The sequence below is a fragment of the Ostrea edulis genome, chromosome 1 (assembly GCF_947568905.1).
Source record: "Ostrea edulis chromosome 1, xbOstEdul1.1, whole genome shotgun sequence".
Taxonomy (NCBI): domain Eukaryota; kingdom Metazoa; phylum Mollusca; class Bivalvia; order Ostreida; family Ostreidae; genus Ostrea; species Ostrea edulis.
Window position 1 is genome coordinate 37,225,367 of NC_079164.1, and position 26,563 is coordinate 37,251,929.

Genomic DNA, 26,563 nt, shown 5'->3' on the forward strand with positions numbered 1-26,563 from the left:
CGGTAAATACGTTTGTAGATTTAGGGCAGTTAGCGCTAGGTGTATCTATATGTGGTTTTTAGCTCACTTGAGCTTTGTTTAAAGTCCCTCTCGAGAACTTTTCACTCATATGGAGATGTCACCATTGCCGGTGAAGGGCTACAAAATTTAGGCCCATGCTCGGCGCTTACGGCCTTTGAGCAGGGAGGGGTCTTTATCGTACCACACCTGCTGTGACACGGGGCTCTGAGGATGCTAATTATGATGATGAAGACTGGGAGTCTCAAGATCATGACCATGACTAAACGATATGTTATGCAATATCTGTGTGTATCTGTAATATACAATATCTATGTCTTTTAACATTAATTATATAAATGCCAAATAATCTTAATATTTTATCATGGAATGTCAGAGGCATTATGTCATCATCAATTTGTCTTTCCGATATGCTTAGTCATGTTAAGTGTGATATAGCAATTGTATCCGAGCACAAACTCAAACCAAATAATATTTCCTTTATGGATTCAATCCACCCTAACTATCTCAGTTTTGTACGCACAGAACATACATGTAGTTCTGAAAAGAACAGATTTTGCACACAATTCTCTCGCTACTTAGGTAAGGGTGGTGTTGGCATTCTGTATAAAAAGGAACTCAAACTGTCTATATGTGAATTAACAGACATTGATTCATCACGTATTATTGGCCTAAAAATCAAACGGTCCAGTGACCGCCCTTTGTACATTTTTGGTGCATACCTTCCTGCAGATAATGTAATCCAGTCATATGCAGCTGAAATGGGTTTACTTGAAGATCTTGTAGCACATTTTTCTTCCATAGGGGATGTTATTGTAGGAGGTGACTTTAACGCTAGTTGTTACAATATAGACTCTGGTCGAGTTAATATGTACAAGTCGAGTTTGCTTAAAGACTTTATCATGCGTAATTACATAGGAAGTCCCCGAGTCGATTTTGAATCAACTGGTTCATAGTATACTTTTATCCAAACAAAGTCAACACTTGATTTTATTTTTTGTAGCAATTCTCTTTGTAAATATGTTGAACTGTATCATGTTTTTGAGGAAGGTTCACATAGTTGTACATCAGATCACCTTCCTGTTTTCATGGTTCTAGACTTCGATGTTAAAAACCGAATTGCAGATAATCATTTTCAATATTTACCGGCTTGGCATAAGGCTGATTCGTGTAAAATCAGAGAGTATGAAAGTTTTGTTTCTAAAGATTCTGTTGCATTATTAGAAAGAAATCTTGAGTGTGTAAATGATACTGATGATTTTTGTTCAGATCTTAACTGTCTGTTGCATGATGCTGCATCCCAATACATCCCTGTATCGAAGTACAAGCCATATTTAAAACCGGAATGGACGCCAAAAGTGAAACAACTACATAATGCAGAACGACAAAAAGGCAACATTTGGTTAAGTGAGGGTCGACCTCGCGGCATGTGTCATGAATCTTACAGAAATTATAAACGCGCAAAACGTAATTTTCGTAATGAATTGCAATCAGCACATGATGACTTCATGACTAAAGTATTCAAGGACATCGACGAGGCTTCAGAGTGTGATGTTCGACTCTTTTGGAGGCTGATTAAACGCCAGCGACCTCTTAGTTCTCGAATCTATTCAGAAATAGAAACCGAAAACGTTTCCTACTCAAACCCTGTAGATATTGCTAACTGTTTCGCGAAACACTTCGAAAATATTTACAATCCACAAGACATTGGAACCTTCAACGACGATTTCTTCCGTTCTATTGAAAATTCTTATAGTGAATTAAAAACAGTGACCAAACTTCTGAACGAAAAATCTCTTCCGGGTGGAGACATCACTATTGATGAAATTTCTAATATTATTAGTGATTTAAAACGCAGAAAAGCTCCTGGTATAGATCGAATACAGAGTGAACATATCATTTATGGCGGTACAGGACTCAAACTGTGCATACAACACCTATTTAATTCAATTATAAAAATTGGCGAAATCCCAACTTCTTGGAAAAAAGACATTATCGTCCCCATACACAAAGGACACAATAAACCAAAGAAATCACCCAACAGTTATCGACCAATAGCCCTGCTTCCCTGCATGTTGAAGATTTTTGAGAAATTGCTACTATACAGAATTAAGTCGCACATTCTTTCAACTGTAGAATTTCCCAATATTCAGCAGCAAGGATTTCAACAGAAACTCGGTTGTCTTACAGCATCTTTCAACCTACAAGAAACTATACATCATAATATTGAACAGGGTAGTCCCGTATATGTCGCCTTTCTAGATACACAAAAGGCTTTTGACACTGTGTGGAGACACGGTCTCATGTGTAAACTTAGCCGTCTGGGAATTTCCGGTCGTCTGTGGACTCTGATTGATGATTGTCATATAAATACCTCCTGTTCTGTTGTAGTGAATCACACAAATTCCAGCTGGTTTCCTGTCTCTCAAGGAGTACGCCAAGGAGGGATACTTTCTACTTTCCTCTATCTGGTGTTCATCAACGACCTGCTTCATGAAATTCAAAATCAATGTCCGAACATGGGTATTTACAACATTGCTAGTTCTACTCCTGCTCTCGCAGATGACATCTCCTGCATTGCGTTATCGCCTTCTGCCATCCAGAAGATTCTCAATACAGCGTTCGTCTACTCCAAAAACTGGAGATTCCAATTTAATGCCGACAAATCTAGTGTTGTTCGATTCTCCCCCTCAACAGCAAAAAACAATGCTTCCCCCATATGGTATCTCGGCACTGAACCTGTCTACCTATCCAAAACCTATAACCATCTTGGAATTCTTCTTCAATCCAAGCTTGTTCATACTGAGAAAATTGCCAACGCGTGTAGGAAAGGTCGACAAGCCTACTATGCACTCAAAATACAAGAACACCTTAACCCTGATACCGTATCGCGTTTGTACAACAGAATTGTTCTCCCTTCCACCCTATACGGATGTGAACTCTGGAGCGATTTATGCCAACGAGATCTGCAGGCCCTTAATACCTTACAGCACTTCATTTGCAAGCATGCAATGGGTTTACCAAAAGTTACTCGATCTGACATTTGTGAATCCTTACTTGGACTTCTTCCGATTTCTTCTGAAATAGACAAAAGAAAACTATTATTTCTTGGTCGGTTATGTGAATTAGATACTAAAACCCTTACCAAGAAGATATTTCTTCAACGACTTTTTACTTACCTACAGTCTCCGGAACTCAAACATTTTGGTTTTATCCATGATGTTTTTAATCTACTCTATAAGTATAACCTCCACCGGCATTTTCTACTCTATCTGCAAGATGGTTACTTTCCTCCAAAGAGTTTGTGGAAAACAAGCGTCAAAACAGCAATAATTGATTTCCATCTAGATTCAAGGCACAAACGGATGCTCTCGGATCCTTCTTTTCAACAATTCAACAAAATAACGGCAGGGCGACCTCCACAGTCTATCTGGAAAATTCCATCTGACATTCATGAAATAGAGATTTGCAAATTTATCACTAAGCTATGGTCCTTTCCACACTCTCCTCCGACATCTTGTCTCATCTGTGGCAAATATTTTACAAACGTTTTTGAACACGTTTCGACCACTTGCGTAGGAACAGTCGCTATCCAAGATGCTTGGTGGAATACAGTAATTGACCTTGATATTGTGCTCAGTGCTGAACTTTGCGGTCTCTGTCATCAAGATCTATATCTTTTTCTATTAGGTGCCAGAATGTTCACAGTTAATCTTTCCCATTATGACGAACCCGGCTTGCATCTTCTGAACTTCCGCTTCCTGAGGGATGCAGCAGCATGTTACAACAGACAGTTACGTCTTACATAACTGCAGGTTTTTCACCATTTCCGGTGTTCAATTCTAATTAGCTATATATCGCCTGTACTTATTTTGTACTCAACTTTCTTTTTATGTACAAATCTCATATCCTTTTCCTTTGTATATATGAATATGTGTAATACTCTAATGATGTAATTTCTGTAATTGTTCATGCAATCTCCCATGGGAGGAAATAAAGAAAGAATGAATGAATGACAGAGATGTTGTCGCGTAGCGTAATACGCCCTCTGGTGAGAGATTGGAATTTTACCAGATATATAGATATATATGTAAATGTAAATATTGAGTGATTCTATAGAATGTGATTTTATTGCATGGCAGCTGTGTTTAAAGTTTGACAAGTTTGTTATAAAAAATATTTTAATATTTCGATTTTGTTTAGAAATAAGTCATTATTATTTGTTTTATTAATTTAAGGCCGATAGGCATACAAGAGAGTTTTGTAGAGACATCTAAATTTAAAAAAAAAAAAAAAAATAGGTAAGAAAAAAAAATCTAAAGATGACATTTTCAGATTGACTAAAATATCACGTCAAGAAGTATAATATTGCATGCTAGATAATATAGTCCCCACCCCCCGCCTGCCAACATGACCGGTAGAGTTATTTCCCTTGCTTGCACTGTAATCTTGAGAGAGGGCGGTAAATACGTTTGTAGATTTAGGGCAGTTAGCGCTAGGTGTATCTATATGTGGTTTTTAGCTCACTTGAGCCGAAGGCACAAGTGAGCTTTTCTGATCAAAATTTGTCCGTTGTCTGTCATCGTCGTAAACTTTTCACATTTTCATATTCTTCTCCAGAACCATTGGGCCAACTTCAACCAAACTTGGCATAAAACATCCTTGGGTAAAGGGTATTCAACTTTGTTCAAATGAAGGGCCATGCCCCCTTCAAAGGGGAGATAATCCCAAAATGCAAAAATGGGGTGGGGTCATTTTTAAATGTTCTTCTCAAGATCCACTGGGTCAGAAAAGCTGAAATTTACATGAAAGCTTTAACCTGACATAGTGGAGATTCAGGTTTGTTTTTTTTAAAGCAGGGCCCCTGGGGGATTGTTGGGGCCACGATCTAGTAGATCAAAGTTATACATGCGAATATATAAAGAAAATCTTTAAAAAGCCCTCTTCACAAGAACCACTGGGCTAGAAGAGTGGAGATTTACCTGAAAGCTTCCGATTCAAATTTGTTCAGATTATGTTCAGGGGTAGGGTGGGGCCACAATAGGAGATCATATGTAGTTTTACATGCTCCCTTCAAAGGGGAGATAATCACAAAAATGCAAAATTAGGGTGGGACCATTTAAAAATCTTCTCGAGAACCACTGGGCCGAAAAGGCTGAAAATACATGAAAGCTTCCTGACATAGTTGATATTCAAGTTTGTTAAAATCATGACCCCCTAGGGGTATGTTGGGGCCACAGTAGGGCAGGCAAATATATAGGGAAAATCTTTTAAAATCTTCTTCTTAAGAACCACCAGGCCATATAAGTAAGATTTAAGTGAAAGCTCGATCCTAATTTAGGGTAGATTCTTGTTCATATCATGACCCCCGAGAGTAGGGTAGGGTCACATAAGGGGTTCAAAGTTTTACATGCTGATATATAGGAAAATCTTCTCCAGAACCACTGGTCCAATTTCAATCAAACTTGGAACAAATCATCCTTAGGTGAAGGGGATTCAAGTTTGTTCAAATGAAGGGCCACACCCCCTTCAAAGGGGAGATAATCACAAAAATGCAAAAATAGGGTGGGGTGATTTAAAAATCTTCTCAAGAACCACTGGGCCAGAAGAGATGAAATTTACATGAAAGCAAACTGGAGCTTCAAGTTTGTAAAAATCATGACCCCTGGGGTTAGGAAGGGGCCACAATAGGGGATCAAAGTTTTATATGCGAATGTATCGGGAACCAAACTTGGTACAAAGCATCCTTAGATGAAAATTGTTAATACGAAAGGTCATATCCATCTACAAGGGCATATAATAATTGTATAATGCTAGTTTTGCCTGAAACTTGAGTACAATATTGGTCAGGTGAGCGATGTGGCTCATGGGCCTCTTGTTGTTGTTTTGTTATTACTCTCTGTTAATATTGATCACATTATATAATTTTTTTTCGTTTGTCCCAAAGAAAGCACAGCTAGGTCATCCAAAAAAAAAAAAATGACAAACTGGTTAATTGTTCAGTCATTTGAGTGCTTTGTATATATACATGTACATGTATATATAGCTCTGGAATTTGGATTACAGATTTTAATGTTAATTTACTCTCCTCAGATCATTATATACCCATTCGAGAAAAAAAAACAAAAACCAAAAAAAACCCCACAACTCCAGATATTTAAGGATATAATATACTAGGTGTTCATAAAAAATCATCGAATATTGCTGTCCTCTATGAGCTGGGTCAATTCTCTATATTTTACTCGTGCTATGAAAATATGTTAAACTTTTATTCTAGACTGACCAAATCCGAGTCTATGAATAATCATTTTAAAAAATCAACAATATGTACGAGACTTCATGCGTTCGACAGCGTAGACTGAGAGACACTGTGAAAGGACTACAGAGTACCCGAAAAGCTCGTTTCCCTGATCTGCGGCACCTACACCATGGCATGACATGCAGGGTTGCCCACGCTGACTAGATGTCTGAGAGTTTCGAAGTTAAGACAGGAGTTAGACAAGGATGTTTGCTGTCAACATTCCTCTTCTTCCTGGCCATGGACTGGATTATGAGGACGAACACAACAGTCAGGAACAACGGTATACAGTGGACACTCCAGACGCAGCTTGACGATCTCCACTTCGACAATGCCCTGGCTCTCCACTCACACAACCACAGTCAGATGCTGGACAAGACAAATCGCCTTGCAACAACATTAACAATCAGCAGGAACGGGTCTCAAGATAAACCTGAAGAAAGCGGAATTGATGAAGATCAACATCACTGCCCAATCACAAATCACAGTTGTGGAGGGCCCATCAGAGAAGTCGAGTCCGTTTACCTGGAGAGCGTCGTGGACAGAAAGGATGACGCAGACCGGGACGTCAAGTCAAGAATCGGCAAGGAAGCGTTCGCCATGGTCAAAAGAAGATCTAGGCATCAAAGGACACCCGCACGACCACCAAACTGTGGATCCTCAACTCCAATGTTAAGTCCAGTTTACTATACGGAGCGGAGACACGGAGAATGATTAAAACAATCCTGCATATTAAGATCCATCTTTGTAAGTCAAGGGTTATTGATTCGTTACTTCGCACTAACCCTTGGTATCAGTCACTATTCAACACATGGGCCCAAGACGGAACATATGATTGGTGTTGCAGCCTGTAGCGTGGAGCCAATCAGACAATGGCTTTTATAATCGGTCGAAAACTAAACTGAACACACATGGCGCGGTATCAGCAAAGATACATCTCAAGACAGAAATAATGGAGAGTTGTTTTCAAGGACCGATGCTCCTCCAGGGGCGGAGAGGATTAAATAAGTAAATATTTCATTAAGATTCTGATAAGATACTTTGAAGGTTTCATTGCCCATGTGTTGCAATATCCCATTTCCCAGCACTCTTCGTGTTTGTCATTAAAGTTGTAACAGCCATCTTCATCACACACACCCCGCCCCTCTCTATCAGAGCAGGTACTTATCAGATATATGTATTGTACAATATTATAGAAGTTTATACAGTAGATCCCGTGATTTGCTGAAGTCGTGAGTTGGATTGCTACAAGTAAGTATATGTAAATATCAAGTACTTAACCAATCTTATACAGTTATTGTAAAGTACTTGTAAGAGTACTTATACAGTGAAATTGTCCACCGACACGCGTAAGTGCGTTCGTTTGTGCAGGAGAGATGTCATCGGATTCAGCATAAGGCATAGTTATAGAAACATTATTAACAGGGACATCGCACAGAAATGTGTGCTAGTTGTACTTGGTTAAATTTTTATATTTTCATTCGCATTTGCTTTCTAACGTTATAGGCATTTTGTGTTGAATCTATTCAGTTCCAAGTAAAAAAAAATATAGCTTGGATTGGTTAAGGATTACCGGTTTATTGTTTCTGTCATTTGATTGGATATAAAGCGTTGTGTTCTAACCAATGAGAAATCATAATGGGACTTCTTTTGATCTATTCGTAGAGAATCGAAGGATTGATTGATTGTATATTGTTTAAAGTCCCTCTCGAGAACTTTTCACTCATATGGAGATGTCACCATTGCCGGTGAAGGGCTACAAAATTTAGGCCCATGCTCGGCGCTTACGGCCTTTGAGCAGGGAGGGGTCTTTATCGTACCACACCTGCTGTGACACGGGGCCAAGGTTTTCGCTGTCTCATCCGAAGGACCGCCCCATTTAGTAGCCTCTTAAGACAAGCAAGGGGTACTGAGGATCTATTCTAACGCGGGTCCCCACGGGATAAAGGGATCTTTATTGTGCCACACCTGCTGTGACATGGGACCTCGGATTTTGCGGTCTCATCCGAAGGACCGCCCCATTTAGTCGCTTTTTGAGACAAACAAGGGGTACTGAGAACCTATTCTAACCCGGATCCAAACGGGATTGAATCTATTTAGATTTAAAAGGGTGATGCCACTGAACGAAATAATAAGTGTAAAGTTTTACAAGTGTGTTTGTAATTTTATATTTACATTTCCAATGTTATTGCCTTTGATATATCTACAAACTGTAATGATAGCCATTTTCTCATCAATGCATTGCAGTTGTAAACAATGCGCTCACGAATATACAGATTAATATACTTGTAGTACAGTACTTCCATTTTAACAGCTGGGAATTCCATAGATTGTTTGTTTTACGTCCCGACGAGATTAAGTTTTCACTCATATTGAGACGTCACCAGCTGTAGGTGAAGTACCACAAATTTAGACCTATGCTTAGCGCTCAGGGCCTTGGCCAGCAGTGAGGGTTCTTTAACATGCCAATGCCTGTTGCGATACGGGATCTCTGTTTTAAAGGCCATATCCGAAAGACCGGTGATTCTCACTTCTCTATGCCGAGTGTTTGACGAAGGAGCAATCACTACCTATGTTATCGTCTTCAGTTTGACGAGGTCATGGCATGAGAGGGACTCGAACTGACGATCGACCTCCAGTTACGAAGCGAGCGCTTTCATTCGATGAAATGAAAGTAGAATGTAAATACATGTATAAGAATTAAACTTTGTTTTTGAAAATGCATGAAAGGATGAATTGCATTGCTTCATGCCGGTATATTTTTGCCGAGGTCTCATGAAGACATAGCGACTGAATCATAAAACAAGAGACTATATATAACAAACAGTGATCGATTTCATAAATCCTATAAAGAATACAAAATTGAAAGTAGGGCAAACACAGAGCCCTAGAAACAACAGAGATGGGATAAGGTGCCAAGGAGCAGTAAGTATATCCCCTGTTGACCGGTCACACCCGTCGTGAGCCTTCTATCTTGATCAGGTAAATGGAGTAATCCGTAGTCAAAATCAGTACGTAAAGAACGGCCGAACAATTGGTATGAAACACATGAAACAGCATTCAACATGTTGGCAGGTTGTATTTTCAAATAGTTATATTGACCATAGAACTTGAGAAATGCTGACTCAAAACAAGACTGTTGAAACCACTTTAGCATCAACTCATTTATCAGTAGTATGCACAAAAATACATTTCTGCAAGGCACTAGTTCTGATAAAGACTACGATAATTATTGAAAAGGTGAGCTGTAAAGAATTATTTTATGATTCGTTTTCAATTCGAAACATTAAGCGCTTAAGGTCTGCACCTATGGTCATGACAACTCCTTTACGTCACCGGTTATCATAGAGACAACGAACATACGACCAAAGACAGCATCATACACCGTGGGGATCCGGGTTAGAATAGGTTCTCAGTGCCCCTTGCTTGTCGTAAGAGGCGACTAAATGGGGCGGTCCTTCGGATGAGACCACAAAAACCGAGGCTCCGTGTCACAGCAGGTGTGGCACGATAAAGATCTCTTCCTGCTCAAAGACTGTAAGCGCCGATTTTGCGCAGCTCTTCACCTTCAATTGTGACGTCTCCATATCAGTGAAAAATTCTTGAGCGATCAGACGTTTAACCATATATGTACAACCAACCAACCAGCATCATACACTATAGATGATTTGGTATGCTAGTTCATCTGAGGCTTCGACCGCTTTACTGAAACAAAATCGCTTTGTTCTAAATTCCAAAAGTACATGTAGACTACAGCATGTCATCAAAAATGCACAAATTAATGATACGAGAAATTAGAAGAATTTTGAAATATACATGTATTTGTATATCACCAATTGTGGTTGAAGTTTTGATTTGTTGACAGGGAATAACTGGTTTGAATAGAAACTGGACATACACTGTAGATCTGGTAATGGAAAACAAGGTTAGACCAACAAGAGAGAGAGAGAGAGAGAGAGAGAGAGAGAGAGGAGAGAGAGAGAGATTGAGATTAGTCACGGTCATTGGAGAAAGCGTATTTAACATACTAACATTTCTATTTGGACGCAGAGATATTTTATGTATGTTAATTGTATGTAAAAATAAATATGCATCACATTAAGAGCTCTTTTTTTAAAGTAGCGGATGTGTATGCTCAGACAGCCTCTTAGAAGTAGTGCCCCTCCCGAGACACATAGCTAAAATGTTTAGACTATAAATATTTTATTCAATCTATAAGCCTACATGTGTCCCCTCGATGAATATTATATCATTCAGCACGTGTTTTATTGTGGAAGATACATATTTACAAAAAAATGAAGAAATGGATCAAATAAAATAACCCCAGGAAAACAAAAAAGCCAAAAGTAGAGAAAAGGGTACAAATACAAAGAACGGAAAAAGTCAAGGTTTATAAACTATACAGACAAGAAAAGAGACGAATCATAGATATTCTCTGCGGTATGATGAAGAGATTTGAACAGTAGTAAAGAAACCTTTCATAAGTTTGTAGCAGTTGGGGATAATAAGATCGTTAAATCAGAGTGCTTATTTTGGTATAGATAGATATGTACAACATCAAAAGTTTTCTTATCAACATATATAGACAAATCATCTAATCCACTCAGAAGAATTTAAACAACCACTATTACATCAATGAGTGTGTACAAAGAAATCAACATCTCATTTGTTTCACGAGTAGAGGCAGAGTACTGTAAAAAGTAATATACACTGTCCACATTAACAATCACCACACATATTACACGGTGAGTTATCAGCAAGAAAGTGATTAAAAGGATCAGTACTAAGTATTTAAGTTACTAGTTTGGCGCTTCCCATAAGTAAAACGTTTTTTAACTATCATATTTAATTGTTCGAATATTGTCTTGCGCGTTTCATACCATAATGTCTATAAAGAATGCAGAAGTAAGAGTACGTTAAACACGAACCCCTGGAAACACCAGAGGTGACGTGTTATTAAGTGCTTAGGAGGAGTAAGAATCCCCTGTTGACCGGTCACAACCGTCATGAACCCCTTGTCTTCATCAAGTAAACTGAGAAGTTGTCTGTAGTCAAAACCAGTATGTAAAAAACGGCCTAACCATTGGCACGGACTATCAATTAGATGCTACATTGTATCATGTATGAAGTGGAGTAGAGTTTCTTAGATTGTTATTGTGATTTGACCTTATGCGAGTCTTGACAATGGTATTCAAATTATCAGGAGTGTAACCATTAAATGCTTTATAAAACATTGTCTCTTTGTAATTTTTCCTTTTGGTATCCTATGGTGCCCATCCCAGTTCACTATCAAGTTCATTCCTGGATGAGTTAAGCCTCATTCCTGTTATTATATCCTTGCAGGTTTTATTTGAATGTCTTCTAAAAGTTTCACAACCTTTTCATTACAATGACTAGTGTGGAAGAGACTTGTGTCTGTAACTCTTTATTTCTCAATCAGTGGAGATGCACTGTCGTCAGCGTCCCGTTCTCCACTCACACAAATTGATGGTAACTGACAGAGACGATTCAATTGTCCGCAGTAATTTGATTTATCGATTTTAGTTTGAATAAAGAATATGAATATAATCATGGATACTGAAGATGTAAAACCTGTACAAAGGAATTGTGACGAAGGAAGATCGTGTACGTATAATACCCACTGAAGGATAAGAATGATGACCAAGTATAATTGGTCAATTATTCCATCTCATTTCGAAAAGCAGTCCAATATCAATCTCCATTTAGTTGGAAAGATCATTTTTCTTGTTTATGGAACTGCGGAAGTAGTTTGAGTCAGTGCTGTCGACATGTTTACGCTTCTAACAGGAAAAGTAATTTCTAAACTTGCATGCTTATATAGGCATGGGACTGGAATGACCACACTTCAGGTGACGTTCAGTGGGTAATCATTCAATAAAGAGCATATGAATGGGTTATTAATATACCTCTTTCCGAGGTTATGAGAAGCTGACAAAAAGAGTGTATTTGATTAAGGTAAGTTTTACTTGAATAATTGAAATAGTCAAAAATGTCAAAAACACAAGGTGTAAATCAAACGCTCTGATAGAGACATCAAATTTTGTACTCCAAGCTTGTACTGAGTTCTACTTTCTCTATGACCACACCACTTTTATGAGGTTTCTGACAGAGTTTCATCAATTTGGAATGCGCTTCCATAATATGCGATGAAACAAGAGACCTTAAAAAGTTTTCAGTGAACTCTGCACCAAGCTGATTAAGGTAAGAACAGGTGTAGTCAAAGAGCGAGATCACATATCCTTGAAAATCATCAAAAACTAAATTTTCAAATAGACGGCACAGAGACAAATACCGTTTCAGTAATACCATTCGGTAATTTATCACTCGTGTAGAGACATCACTAGCTGTAAGTGAAGTGCCGTGTGTTTGGTAAAACAGCTTTGTGTCTGGAAGTAAAACAGCTTTGTGTCTGGTAGTAAAACAGCTTTGTGTCTGGTAGTAAAACATCCCCAAATAGCAAAATCTGAGACACAACATGCAGGAATTCATTGTAAACAATACCAAAAGGTGAAAAAAGAATACCACAAAAACCATTTCAGGAGCTTCTAATTTCGAAACTGCAAAAATAATTGAGAACGAAGGTAGTGCATCACATTTTTGAAAGTTTGATTGAAACAGGTGAACAACGAGTCAAGAACACTTCGTCCTGACACCAGGGCTGTGAATGGCTTTGTTGTTTGGTTTACATGCCCTCAAGTATGATTCATTCATCAAATTTCGTGGGAGCACAATTTTCGTGAGACACCCCTCCCCCGTCCTAAGAATTTCAAATCATAATGAAATTCAAAATATATACATGTGCATGTTTTCATAAACAGAAAACATATTGCGAAATTGCATCCGAACAAAACTGTTAAACATATGGAATTCATGTAAATTGGCCCCAGGAAATTAAATGATTCCACAGTTAAGAAAATGATTAGAATTTGAGGCAAACCCGAGTACTCCTATTACGGTAAGCTAAACAGTTGAAATAGATGATGGACATTGACTTCTGCAGTTTCTGAGTACTCTCCAATTTGAAGTATAATTATTCATTACATAACCAACATAAATCATGTGTTGTACTGCAACAAGAAAGAGCGATAACTCCATAATCCAGACTAAATCCTGTCAACCAGAAGTGATAAAAGAATTAGGTTACATGAGGAATATGTTTTGGTTCCAGCAGACCAAGCTTGCAACAAAATTGTGTTTGTTTGTAAGACTCATTGTTTCAACTGTATTGTAAATGAATTTAGCATTAATTCCACTTTTGGTAATTCTACATATACTCCAACTTCCCTATCAAAAGATGAAAATCTTCAAAATCATGCTTCAGTTTAAACACATTTAATATCCCAGTCAGCGGGACGAATAAGTATGAGTTACCGTACTTATACTGGATTCCTAAATTTCATAAAAATCTGTACAAACATAGATACATTGCTGGGTTCTGTAAATGTTCTACCAAGACCCTATCTTTACTCCTCACGGAAACATTAATAGTTATGAAGGAGAAACTTCAAATGTATAATTCCATGACATATACCAGAAGTGGTGTTAATCAAATGTTGATTTTTTTTTTATTCTAAAGAACTTTTAGTAAATTTGAAATCGCAAATTTTTTTCTCAAATCAACACCAAACGTATGACTTTTCGACAACTCACACGACCATTCCTCACGATAAATTAAAGCCTTGACTTCTTGACATCATAGACAGCTGCTTCTTCAACACAAAAAATGGAAAAAGAAAATATTGATATATAGTGATCAGCCATTCAAAAAATTACTTTGGTAAACACCACTTTGATTGCACGCACAAGTACTCTGAAGTTGAAATAAAAAATATGCTAGAGTTCCTCACTGACAATATCTTCGTAGTTTACGGTGGTCAGGTCTTCCAACAGTCTGTTGGAATCCCTATGGTCACGAATTGTGCTCCTTTTATTAGCTGACCTGTTTTTATATTCTTGAGGCGGAATTTATTCAAAAGCTTCTACAAGAAATACAAAACATAGAGCTGGACAAACACGGATCCCTCGACACACCAGAGGTGGTACCAGGTGACCAGGAGGAGCAAGCATCCCCTGTTGAGCGGTCACACTCACCGTGAACCCTATATCTTGACCAGGTAAACGGAATAATAATTAAAAAAAATTAAAAGTAACCCATAGTCAAATTAGTGTGCCAAGAACTGCCTAACGATCCGTATGAAACACGTCAGACAGCATTTGATCATAGGTTGTATTGGCAAACTAGATCATTATAACGACCATAGAAATTGCGAAATGCTGACTTTAAACGAGAACCCTGTAACATTAGCTTGTTTGTCTGTAGCCTACTTCGATTTAAATATGATAAATCTTATAAAAATAAATAAATAATCTAAATCTCATAAAAATTCTAATAAGAAATAATAATTAAAAAGTCTCTTGTTGTGGCCATCCACTCGACATTTGAATGAAAGGTGAAGATAACGAACAGTGATCACTCTCATAACTCCTATAAGCAATAAAAAAAGATAGTTGGGCAAACACGGACCCCTGGACACACCAGAGGTGGGATCAGGTGTCTCGGAGGAGTAAGCATCCCCTCTCGACCGGTCACACCTGCTGTGAGCCCTATATCCTGACCAGGTAAGCGGAGTTATCCGTAGTCAAAATCAGTGTGCCAAGATATATTGACGACGTTTTATCTATTAACAATAATAATTTTCATTCATATGTCGATTTAATGTATCCCAGTGAACTCGAAATAAAAGACATCAGATAGTCGTCCACGTCTGTTTCATATCTACGTATATATGTATTTTATATATGTATTTTATTGAACATAGATGTTAACGGCAGACTAACAACTCAAATTTATGACAAACAGGATGACTTCAGATTCTCCATCGTCAACTTATGTAGCAATATCCCATTATCACCTACATATAGTGCTTATATCTCTCAACTGATTCGATACGCAACAGCCTGTTCTGCGTATGATCAGTTTCTAAATCGAGGCAGGCTACTGGCAATTAAGGTTAAGACACAGGGATTTCAACAGTCTCTTTTAAAGTCAGCATTTCGCAAATTGTATGGTCTTTATAACGATTTAATTTACCAATAGAATCTGTCATTGAATCAAAAACTGTTCGACATGTTTCATACCTATTGTTAGACCGTTCTTTACACACTACAGATTGCTCCGTTTAACTGATCAAGATTTATGGCTCACGGTGGGTTTGAGCAGTCGACAGGGGATGCTTACTCCTCCTAGGCACCTGATTCTACCCCAGGTCCTTGTTTGCCTTGTTCTTAATTTTGTATTCTTTTTATGACTTATGAGATTGATCACTGTTCTTCTCTTCGCCTTGAAAGATGAAAATAACGAACAGTGATCAATCTCATAATTCCTATAATCAATACAAAATAGAGAGTTGGGCAAACACAGACTCCTGGATATACCAGAGGTGGGATCAGGTGCCTAGAAGGAGTAAGCATTCCCTGTAGAACGGTCACACCCGCCGTGAGCCGTATAACTGTCATGTATGGATTTTAAGCGTCTCAAATATTTTCATACTAGACGGAGAGATTGATGTGCGTTTCTTCTTTTATCCCCATTTTGACAATAAGGAGATAAGGGATTGATCGCCATTATTTGCGTATGAGAATGACGTTTTAAAGAACTTTCATTTTCTTCCATTATTTCTCTGTTACATCATTTTGCTACAGTGCGTTATCTTTTTTTTTTTTACTCCTGCTGGCACTCTAAATACATACTGTTTTGTGAGTGGAGCAGTGTTAGTATATACATATAGGCGATTCTATTGAAAGCATCAATTCCATACATGATCTTCAGCAGAGACAGACCAGACAGAACATTATCACTGAAATGTTAGAAAGCACTTTTAACTATTGTTCTGATGATTTTTTCCACCTATTTACCACAAAATAGTGAACACCCTACATACAAATTCAATGTAATCTCTGGATATCCCACAACTGAAGAATAAAAAGTTTGGTCAATGATCTCTGATCATCAAGGTTCGATAACCCGCATTGCTTGTGTAACTTGTTTCGGATACCTGTAGCTTGCACATCAGAGAATAGGTTCTTATGGTACCTATGACCTATTTATAGACACGTTTTAGGGACAGCCAAGTGTTACGAGGGGAACATAATTAATAATTGTTGTATCCAACTTCTTGTAAGAAAGATAACGCAATATTCAAGTTTAGATAATGTTTTTCAAACATAAGGTTTATTATATTACTGGATGCAATGTAATTTCTTCTTTTAAAAATACAACCAGTTCAACCATTGAAATTTTATGTCGTGAAGCAAACAAGTCAACATATACTGTATGGGATATAACCTGACGAAACTTGATTTGTAATTGTCCTTTATTCACTGTATAGGTAATGATTAATTATCTCATAAATTCACCTGGATACAATGGTATATAATGTTTCATTCTCTAAAACACTGAATTATGGAGGGTGAACATATGTTTATACTTCTGCCTAATCCCATCCAGTATTGAATAAAAATATTGTTTACGTCATAATAATGAAATATACTACACAAAAACTACACAATAAAAGGAAAAGTACATTTTCATTTGTTGTCACCCGAGGGACGGAGTCAGCAGTATGCTATTCATCAAAACCATCAGCTCTTTAATAAGTGGACATACAATCTTATAATTGGCATAGATAAACATTTTAGCTAAACCAGCAGATCAACAATACAAAATAGAAAAATACACAACTCTCTTTTTAAAAATAAATAAAAATAAAGTATATAGCTATGTACACCAAATTGTCAGGCATGTATAAAATATAAAAAGTATTAATGATTCATATCTACAATCCAAAAATGACAGAACGCATACATCTGTAGAAAGTAATGTAAACTCTACAACCAGAGGAACTATGATCACTCATCAACACACAATGTTTGATGCTGCTTTCGGAATGATATCAAAATTCACCACTACAAACAGTTTCTGTTAAATCTCATAAGATGATACACGTTTAAGCAATGTGAACACTCTATGAACTTGGACCACGGCGTGGATTTTCCTGACATCCCACATCATATGGAATGCGTTTCAATTGCCATTTGCACCTGATAAGGCTTTCAGAAAGGCCTCAGCGAGAGCCTGGATCATCTAGAAAGTGAAGAATGATGATGAAAAGCAATACAATAGATAGATAAATACATGTAGGTGGATGATAGATAGATAGATAGCGAGAGAGATACTTACCAAGTAACGCTCTTTCATCAATTTTTGGATCAGAGGGATCATCGATCGTGATGGCGTTTTGGTTAACTGTAACACAGATACATTCACATGGTCATTGATGCGTTAATCAGATAAAAGATCATACATGTACCTGTAGGATTTGAAAAATTTCCCGAGACAAATAGAACATTATATGTTAAACAGTTCAGGAAACTCAGTATAGAGTCAATTCTCCGAGAATATTAATTTCCCCTACGAATAATAATATTGAAGGTGTTGCGTAACGGAATACACTGAGCTGACCGGAGTTTGACAGATGAGACCAAGTTCCGGTTCACTCATCGGTTGTAAGAACCTGTTATTTAATACAAAAATTATAATAGTAGCTTCCAGAAATATTTTGGATACTTTGAAACGAAAATGCAGAAGTTCTAACTCAAATAGGATTTGTCTTACATTATAACTTTGATAAATATCTAAAAGCATATTATAAACATGTCTCATAAGGTCAAATATAAAGGTCATCATTCTCATCATGCTGTTTAATTAAAATGGTGGAATTCTTTCTCTCTCCTAAATCAATGTAATTTCTAGTCTGCTCTTGTGTCCTTTTGTGCTCCTACGTGCGCCATATCATTACACGGAAGGAAAATAATCTCGGAGAAATTGGCACTGTAAGGTGGATAATGTTGACGTACTGATATAAACCAAATTGGCCTTGCATGTATGGTGATTTGTGCCGTTCTTTTTCTGCCTCCACGATCCAATTTTATTCCTAAAAATGCAGTAGCAGATACAACAAATCCACAACGGTACCACGATCCCTGTCAAGACGAAGAATACCGTGTGGTCCTCTGAAATATAAAAACACATTCGTCATTATCAAGAATCCGCCCACACTTAATAATAAATCACAGGAGTTTTGTACTGCTCTGCTTTCAGTTTTACAGTACCTTTGTATTCTGAATGCAATCACCACTTTGATCTTTATTGAACTGAATACATTATCCATGATAGGACTTTACGCTTTATAAAAAAAAACTTTCTTATCGAAGAATAGACATTAAATGTATACCTTCTTTAAGTTCACGTCTGACGTCACTTCCGTGGTGGGCCGCTGAATAACAGACTGTGTTTTTGCTCATTATGTATCTAAAATGAATCCATTGCATCAAATATCAAAATTAATATATGCATATCAAAACACCACCTAATTATTTAATTACACTTTTGATACTTGTTTGTGAAATACGCCTCGTAATGATTTATTCATAAGGTCCTCAACAAACATTATTCATCAATGTATGATAATTTTTCATAATAAAAATGTCACGACGTATTTCAAGTCTATATATCATTCACAAGGTAGTATACATTTTCGGATTTTTTCATACATTTGTACAATTCTCAGGAAGCATGTTGTTTTCCGTACAGTCTATTTTTCTTAATAAAGTTTCTGTATATCTTTTCATTTACAGCCTCCTAATACCTCAACATACCCATTGATAAAATTTCCACGTCACTTCGTGTTCTAATCTACTCATTCACCACTTCCAAATACCTCAACATACCCATTGAAGCAATCTCCACTTCAATTCTTGTACTGTATACCTACCTATTCACACCCTCCACATAAAACAACATACCTATTGATAACATTTCCACGCCACTTCGTGCTCCGTATGCCTACAAATTCACAATATCCACACAACACACCATAACCATTCCCAACATCAATGCTTACCCTTTCATACAGTCTCCACAGGACACATCGTTTTCTCCATCACAGTGTTGGAGGGTAACCCTCTTTCGGATATCGCAAGGTGTGGAACATTTCTTACAGAGATAATTTGTCTGGGGACCAGAAAACATGTCGTCTGGACAGGGAGAGCACGGTGAACACATCCCATTCTCCACTACACTGTTACTCGATGAATTCTGTGAATTAAATACATCATCAAGAGGGAATTTTATCAGCATATAGCAATCGCCTAAAGACAGAATGCAAAGGAAGGAACAATTTATTTCTAAAACATGCTCCTAAAACATTTTAAATAATCTAAAATAATAAAATATTTGTATTTCTTATATAGGATTTATGAGATTGATCACTGTTCGTTATTTTCACTTTTTCATAATTATATACATCTCAATGATTTTTGTATAATTGTTTATATGACGTCACTGAGAATGAACCATTTACTATGATCCTCTAAAATGCAACTTAAAGTTCACTACATTATTTATATAATAAAGCAAAGCGTGGCCAAAAATCGACTTGAACTTTCATTGATAGTATAATTTTACATATCAATCACTAAGCAATGTCTACGCAGACCTGTGATCTATGTTTCCAAATAAAAAACCAACATAGTATACCATATTTTTGCTGAAATTTGTAACAAGTATAAATTTGCATAATTTTAATGACATGATAACTATATGACGTCATCAATTTCTTTTTCTATTTTGAAAAAAGCTTGGATTCCGTAGTTTTATGACAATTTTACAATTCTATCTGAAAACGTGATTTAAAAGAATAGTCAAAATCGCAGATAGTTCTTTTATCTAAAGCTGGTGACGTATCTACTATTAGGAGAGAACAATTCTTAAATGGGACGTAAAACGACATACCTTAGAAATATTTAGACCCTCCCCTTTGGGACAAAGACAAGGTTCACAGACTCCATTGTGGAAATGCTCCATCCCTGTCTTACATTTTATATTTGCACTTTCAATAAAAATAGTGCAATGTATGATCGTAAGCAACACAAAAACCATTTTGATGCCTTCCATTGTCCGAGTTCTGAAAACAATCAAGCGTTAAGAACAATGAATCCAACGGATTTCTGCAAGTAAAAAGATGAAATTGATTGTTGATTAAAAGAGGAAGTGAGGGAAACTTAGACACAATTTTAAAACTTACCTCAGTGAATGTAGTACGTCAGCTTGTGTATTTTGAAGTCAATTGACGAATACTGCTGTTCACGCATCTTTGTTTACAAACAATCGCTGCGTAAAGCGATTTCAGTGGAGGAAATACACCTTTCATTTGCATAAAGTTATTTTTGTCCAATGAAACATTGATCACGTTCCGATCACGACGAAAACATATGGAAATTTAAAACGAAAGTACGGTTTAAAATAGAAACATATAATTTAAATCCAAACAACTTTGAAAAATAAGAGTTATATTTATCACATTAACAAAGACATGGACTTGTTTATCTTTGGTTTGATAAAAATATTACTACAAGTATATAAGCGCGCATGTTTAATCAATATACAAGACTTTAATTTTAAATGATAAGCAAATTTAACGGCAAAACAACTTAAGAAACGGATAAAAACACGAGTTTGGAAACAGCGAGTCTGCACTACTAGAAACAGAGAATGGTAGCTGCATGGAAATGTAAGGTTTTTCAATTAAGTTTTGTTGGGGCGAGATGAAATAGTTCCCGGAAGATCTCAGATTCTAGTCAACATCAGGGGCTATGCTATTTTTAAATACCGAAACTTCTGACAACATTATGCTTTAAAGGTAGTTTCAATGCCATTCTTTGAATATGTGTATAAATAGGCAATCATTTCTGTATCACGCATTGGACTTTACTCTCTATGTAAATGCTCGCTATTACGCTGTTTATTTGGACAGCTTCCTTTATTAATTCTGTATAACTGTACGATAAGCCGGGAAGAAAGGAATAAGATAACATTTTAAGTTTATACATTTATTGAAGAATCATAAAAACGTACAAAGCACACTAATCCACAAACTCATATAAACATATTCTGTAAAACATGTTTGAGTAGTGAACATGATGTCACAAAGCACAATAATTCACAAACTCATATAAACGTATTCTGTAAAACATGTTTGAGCAGTATACATGATGTCACAAAGCACAATAATTCACAAACTCATATAAACGTATTCTGTAAAACATGTTTGAGCAGTATACATGATGTCACAAAGCACAATAATTCACAAACTCATATAAACGTATTCCAGGAAGTGTGTTTGGACAGTATACGTGATGTCAGAATTCGAATTAATCCACAATCTATAGATTATATTGACACCGCATCCTATATCAGTCAGAGGTTACTTTATATGTATGAATTTATAATTCGTATGCTTCTGTAAAATATGACACAAAATGTATTTTAGAAATCTGTATTCTGTTTGAAATAATAAAATAATTACATAGAAATTAATTGGGGCAACTAAGGAACATTAATTAGTTATCTTCGACTTCATGGGAACGAAATCAAGGTAACGTCTCATGTACAAGAGTAATTCATTGTAGCCCCTTGGAACATAGAGAAACTGGCCCGTCCTTCTGGGTTGGTGACAAAATTCAGGAATACAACAATTGTGACATGACTTTATTGCATGAACAGAAATTAAAGTCAGTCGTCATAAGCGTTGTGAAATTTGAAAGGGGAGGGGGATTGTCGGTAAGGAGTGTATAACATTTTTCATCATAACCGGGTGGTGTACTTCCGGTATGTTTGCCTTATAACGAATAGGACACAAAAGAGTACACATTCTATGATTACGGATACAACAAAAGAGTACAAAAACAATACTTCAGGCGTATGTTTAAAACAAGAAATGATATGTAATCTGTCTTCACGGGTGTAATGATTTTATCACTTTAAGATTTCGGTTTCAGCCGTTATAACGTTGCAGACAGATACCATACCGAACTTTTCAAAAGCTCTATACAACACCCGTTTTGTTGCTGCTCTGCCACTTCTTTCCACCCACTTTTGTAACAAACTGTGATATACGTCAGCAATCTGATATCCGACATGGTTCTGGATATTCTTCTCCGTCTGGAAATACACATTTCTAGGAACCTCCAGATGCAGGAAGATGTCCTTTGGTTCGTCATCAATTTGCTTAGCAACTCGCTGAAGGAGGGGATCTTCTCGGTTGATGACTACATCATAGGCTGTGCTCAATTCCACGATGCCGTTTTCGTCGTGCTTTTCTATTTCTCCTAAACAAGAAAGTACCACATCATGAGAAATCGTGTACGGGTATTATCTAAAACAGAATATGATGATGATGATCAATTAACTTGATTCCTTTTGAGGGAAAGAAACATGTTACCCTTACTATGCAGAAGTCCACAATCAGCTTCAATGTTGATTTCCTCTGCAACACAGAATCAGAAATATAGAAAACATTGCCAAATCAGAATAATAAATCAAATTGCTTTACTTACTCTTATGTAAAAATGTTTTGTAGACGACAAAAGAGTCACATGATATGAACATTTACCAAGTTTTGTCGAGGTATTGCCCCAAACATTAGCTTGACCCTTATCCGTAACAGGGGAACCATGATGCCTCTTGTTTCGCACAAAAACCAATACGATCACACAAATAATCGCACCAGCCATTAGAATTAGCACTACAATAGTTAGGATATCGGATTTTCCTAAAATGACAAAAATATCAAAATACGTTATTTGTCAGACTGCCATTGCTTTGGAATATAGTTCACAAGAATACAAACCTTCGGTATGTGTTGCTGCAACAACAGATTTCCTATTTCCGGCAAGTCTGTCATCTCTGTCGAGGGAAAGCTCAGTTGTGGGATTTGTGCGCTCTGTCAAGGGTCGTTTTCGATATTCTTTACATTCTGATCTGTTGAGACGATCATTTTCACAACTTACACACTCTTCGTCATGGCGAAAAGCCATGTAGAATCTGAAGACATATGATATGTAATGCATTTAAATTGATTAGTATTAGAATTTCGACAGTGTACTGTTGCATCTACAATACTCACCTATTTTAGCAATAAATGACAACGTTCAGTGCATGTTTAATTGAAAATAACAAAGAAACTACATAAAACTGTTAGATGTTCATTACCCATTCAGACATTGTCCACAGCGTCTGTTGGATCTGCCATCGCAGGCTTGCAATGTGATCCGGTTCATTTGGAAACATGGTGTAGAACAACTGACACACGTGTTCTCCGTCCAAGGCTCGCTGAACGTTCCCTCCCGACAACGGACACATGGCGGACATTTTAGAGGGACCAGAAACTCGTCTCTGAAGTTAGTCTGAAAGAGTTAAAAATATAATGAGTGGGACATCGACAATGAATAATCAAAATTAGAATAATTATTAGATAAATGCAAATAGTAATCGAATTAAGATTAGCAACGCTTATTTCAAGAAAAAATATCATGAAACTTGCAAAAGAGTAGATCACATAGTGAGCATAACTGACAGTATAAATAATATCATATTGATTACGTTCTACAATGAAATGGAATTACTTATAACAATAGGGCATTTCTCGTGAGCAAATCACCGTTTGTGGAAGGATAAAACTTCTGAAATGTAAGAGGCTTGTTAGGATTGCAAGTCATTGCTAAAATATGATACAACATTCTAGTGTGACATAAAAATTCTTATACAAATGATGAGAGCATTCACCTTATCATAGATTGGCTAACTATACTTGACTGATAAAATTGTAAAATTAACAAGCATTATACACTGTATAAAATTATACACATGAGAAATGATACATCACTTGATTGCTTTCATTAAAATGAGTACGAGGCAGTTAATTTAGCAGGATACCAACCTTTTTATTTTGTCTGACAAAGCCGTTTGGACAAGTACAGGGTACACAGCTTCCATTAATAGAAACCTCTATTTCTGGTACACATGGCCTAGGTTTGGCCGATATTGACGTAACGTGATACCCGCTGACCAATAGGAACAGGATTTTCGTTATACTCGCCAGATTGGGCTTTCAGCTTCAAATACGAGAAAATGTTTACAATGCAATATCCTTTCTCTAAGGAAATATTCGTTTTCATGCAGATCTACTTTGATTTTACTCACCAGAACTACTTCTAAGCCTGTGTCCTGGTGTACCAGCAGTCGAAAACTCTGGTCACGGAATGTTCAAGATTGTCTGTCATTTGAAAAACATTTTGTTAAGATACGTTAGCTGCAATAAAATGGCTTTTAACAACTTTCATAACATTTTGACATACCTTGATCTGAAGCAATGTGCACACTTTCAGCACATTGGCCGACTGAACACCTATTCACTGTATGTGTTGTGCCACTGTTATGGTATGAATTGATTTTCCTTGTCGCTTTCTGTACAGGCTTCGATCACGCCGCCAGTTCGTGGTTGGGAAATCCATGTTTACTAACATTTATTGTATTTTTAGAAACATGACACATTACACGAATGATTATTCTTCTTTTCACGCTGAATGGTTGCCAATACTAGGTAGCAGGGGACAGTTTCGCACTATAGGCCCCGGTCAAGTTTTTAAAAAAAAATGGAAATACCCCATATTTGAAGTGATATTACATGTGTAAAAATGTATAAAATAATTTTAGGATGCATGTCAACTGTAGCTGAGTGCTTAATAAAAATGTTGATATATACAAACATGTTTAGTTGGTGTCACCATGATTCCTAGCATATAGATGGGTGCAAATACGAAACTATGACACGTGGTCAGTTGCTGAAGAAATTCCGGTGAAAACATGCATGGTCCAGCAAAAGGTCTTTAGCTGAGAGGGAAGGTGGATGGCCCCATATGAAAGGTAGATTTTTAAGAAGGGTAGATAGGGTTCTTGATTGTGCACTTACTTACTTAATCCTCTTCGTGCTAGGAAGCACATAAGGCATTCACTGAGGATCGCCATCTCTGTCTGTCTGCTGCCATGTTCTGAATCCGGCCCCAAGTCCATCCACACTCCTTCATCTCTTTCTCTACTGATCGCCGCCATGTTTCCTTTGGTCTCCCTCTATTTCTCTTTCCTGCTGGTGTCCATCTCATGGCGATCTTTGGGATTGATGTTACACCCATCCTGTGGACATGTCCGATCCATTTCCATCGTCTCATCTTGATCATCTCAGATATTGGTGATGTTGACGTTCTCTGATATAGATCTTTGTTGCTGATGGTGTTGGGCCAGAAGACCTTCAGAATCCGTCGTAGGCATTTGGTCTGGAAGACATCCAGTCTGTGGACAATACCTTTGGTCACCTTCCACGACTCGGCACCATATAGGAGGACTCCAATGATGAATATCCTGATCTTGGTCTTGATTGTACACAGTGTCTAAATCCCCATGCTTGGTACTGTGATGGTGTGTGTGTGTGTGTGGGGGGGGGGGGGGGTGCGGTTAGCCGAAATGAGAGAAAATCAAAGCAAAAAGGGGGCACCTGCTCAGAGCATGTTTTGTGCACCAGCACCAGTAACTTAGGGTAATAATTTATTAACTACACCAATATGAAATACAAGTATTGACATAAAAGGGAAATATGATTTTTCATTTGTCTGTCATAATCTGACTTTGATGTATACCCCCTACCCACATGTTTCAGAACCAAAGAAACTGTCCCCTGCCACCTTAAGAATTAAAGTGTTCATTTAAGAAAATAGACCTCTTGAACATAATTATCCATATTGTCATTGTACATGTAATAAATATCCTTAACGTCGATCGCAGATTCGGGGAAATAGATATATACATGTATTCATGGTTGTCCGTTGTACAAGTCTGTGGACTGTGGCTCTAGTGTGGTTCAATCCCGTGGGGTAAGAAAGTTGATGAAATCCTATACATGAAGCAGTCGAATTCCAACTACCATCATTCTCAGTCTACAGTTGAGCGACATCCAGTTTGTCGTCAGCATGAGTGCAAGTGTTGTTTCTCGCAAGAATTACAGCATTGCTCTTATCGCTGGAGTACAGAACTTTGACATTCTTGATCTCAATTTACTCTCCAAATTAAATTGTGTCAGAAGTAAGTCAACTAAGCAGTCGATTTCGAACAAATACCCAGAGAACGGAATTTTTCTGTCACTACTTGTTTCAGCTTTAACATGCTAGTGATTTTTTAAAATTATTTTCTTCCCATAATTTCGTATCGATCTCCCCCAAGTGTAGGATGACGCTTAAGAAAAATTGGTGCCGACTTCGTCCATCCTTGAACGATTT

The 26,563-nt window shown here is 37.2% G+C and overlaps 1 protein-coding gene across 6 annotated transcripts; it reads right to left on the reverse strand.

The window, feature by feature from the left end:
- Positions 1-16,534: 16,534 nt before the first annotated feature.
- LOC125657588 (uncharacterized) lies at positions 16,535-24,796 on the reverse strand. 6 transcript variants are annotated; one of them, XM_056147671.1, is made up of 10 exons: positions 24,593-24,767; positions 24,438-24,510; positions 24,175-24,349; positions 23,861-23,917; positions 23,448-23,641; positions 23,086-23,279; positions 22,849-23,007; positions 22,678-22,722; positions 20,482-22,564; positions 16,535-20,361 (listed from the first exon to the last, which is right to left on the reverse strand). In XM_056147671.1, exons 5-9 carry the CDS (start codon positions 23,513-23,515, stop codon positions 22,212-22,214), a joined length of 819 nt encoding a protein of 272 aa, XP_056003646.1. In that variant the 5' UTR covers positions 23,516-23,641; positions 23,861-23,917; positions 24,175-24,349; positions 24,438-24,510; positions 24,593-24,767; the 3' UTR covers positions 16,535-20,361; positions 20,482-22,211. The 6 variants fall into 6 exon arrangements, with proteins under 6 accessions (XP_056003646.1, XP_056003660.1, XP_048744261.2 ...); XM_056147685.1 differs by having other exon boundaries at positions 22,684-22,722; positions 24,593-24,751; XM_048888304.2 differs by lacking the exon at positions 23,861-23,917 and having other exon boundaries at positions 24,593-24,768.
- Positions 24,797-26,563: the final 1,767 nt, after the last annotated feature.

Excerpts from the sequence above, each read along its gene's own strand:
- LOC125657588 (XM_048888304.2), bottom strand. The coding sequence starts at position 23,515 with ATGAACCGGATCACATTGCAAGCCTGCGATGGCAGATCCAACAGACGC. Across the intron at positions 23,008-23,085 it reads TGCAGCAACACATACCGAAG|GAAAATCCGATATCCTAACT; the intron begins GTTTGTATTCTT and ends TTGTCATTTTAG. Across the intron at positions 22,723-22,848 it reads CAATACCTCGACAAAACTTG|AGGAAATCAACATTGAAGCT; the intron begins GTAAATGTTCAT and ends TCTGTGTTGCAG.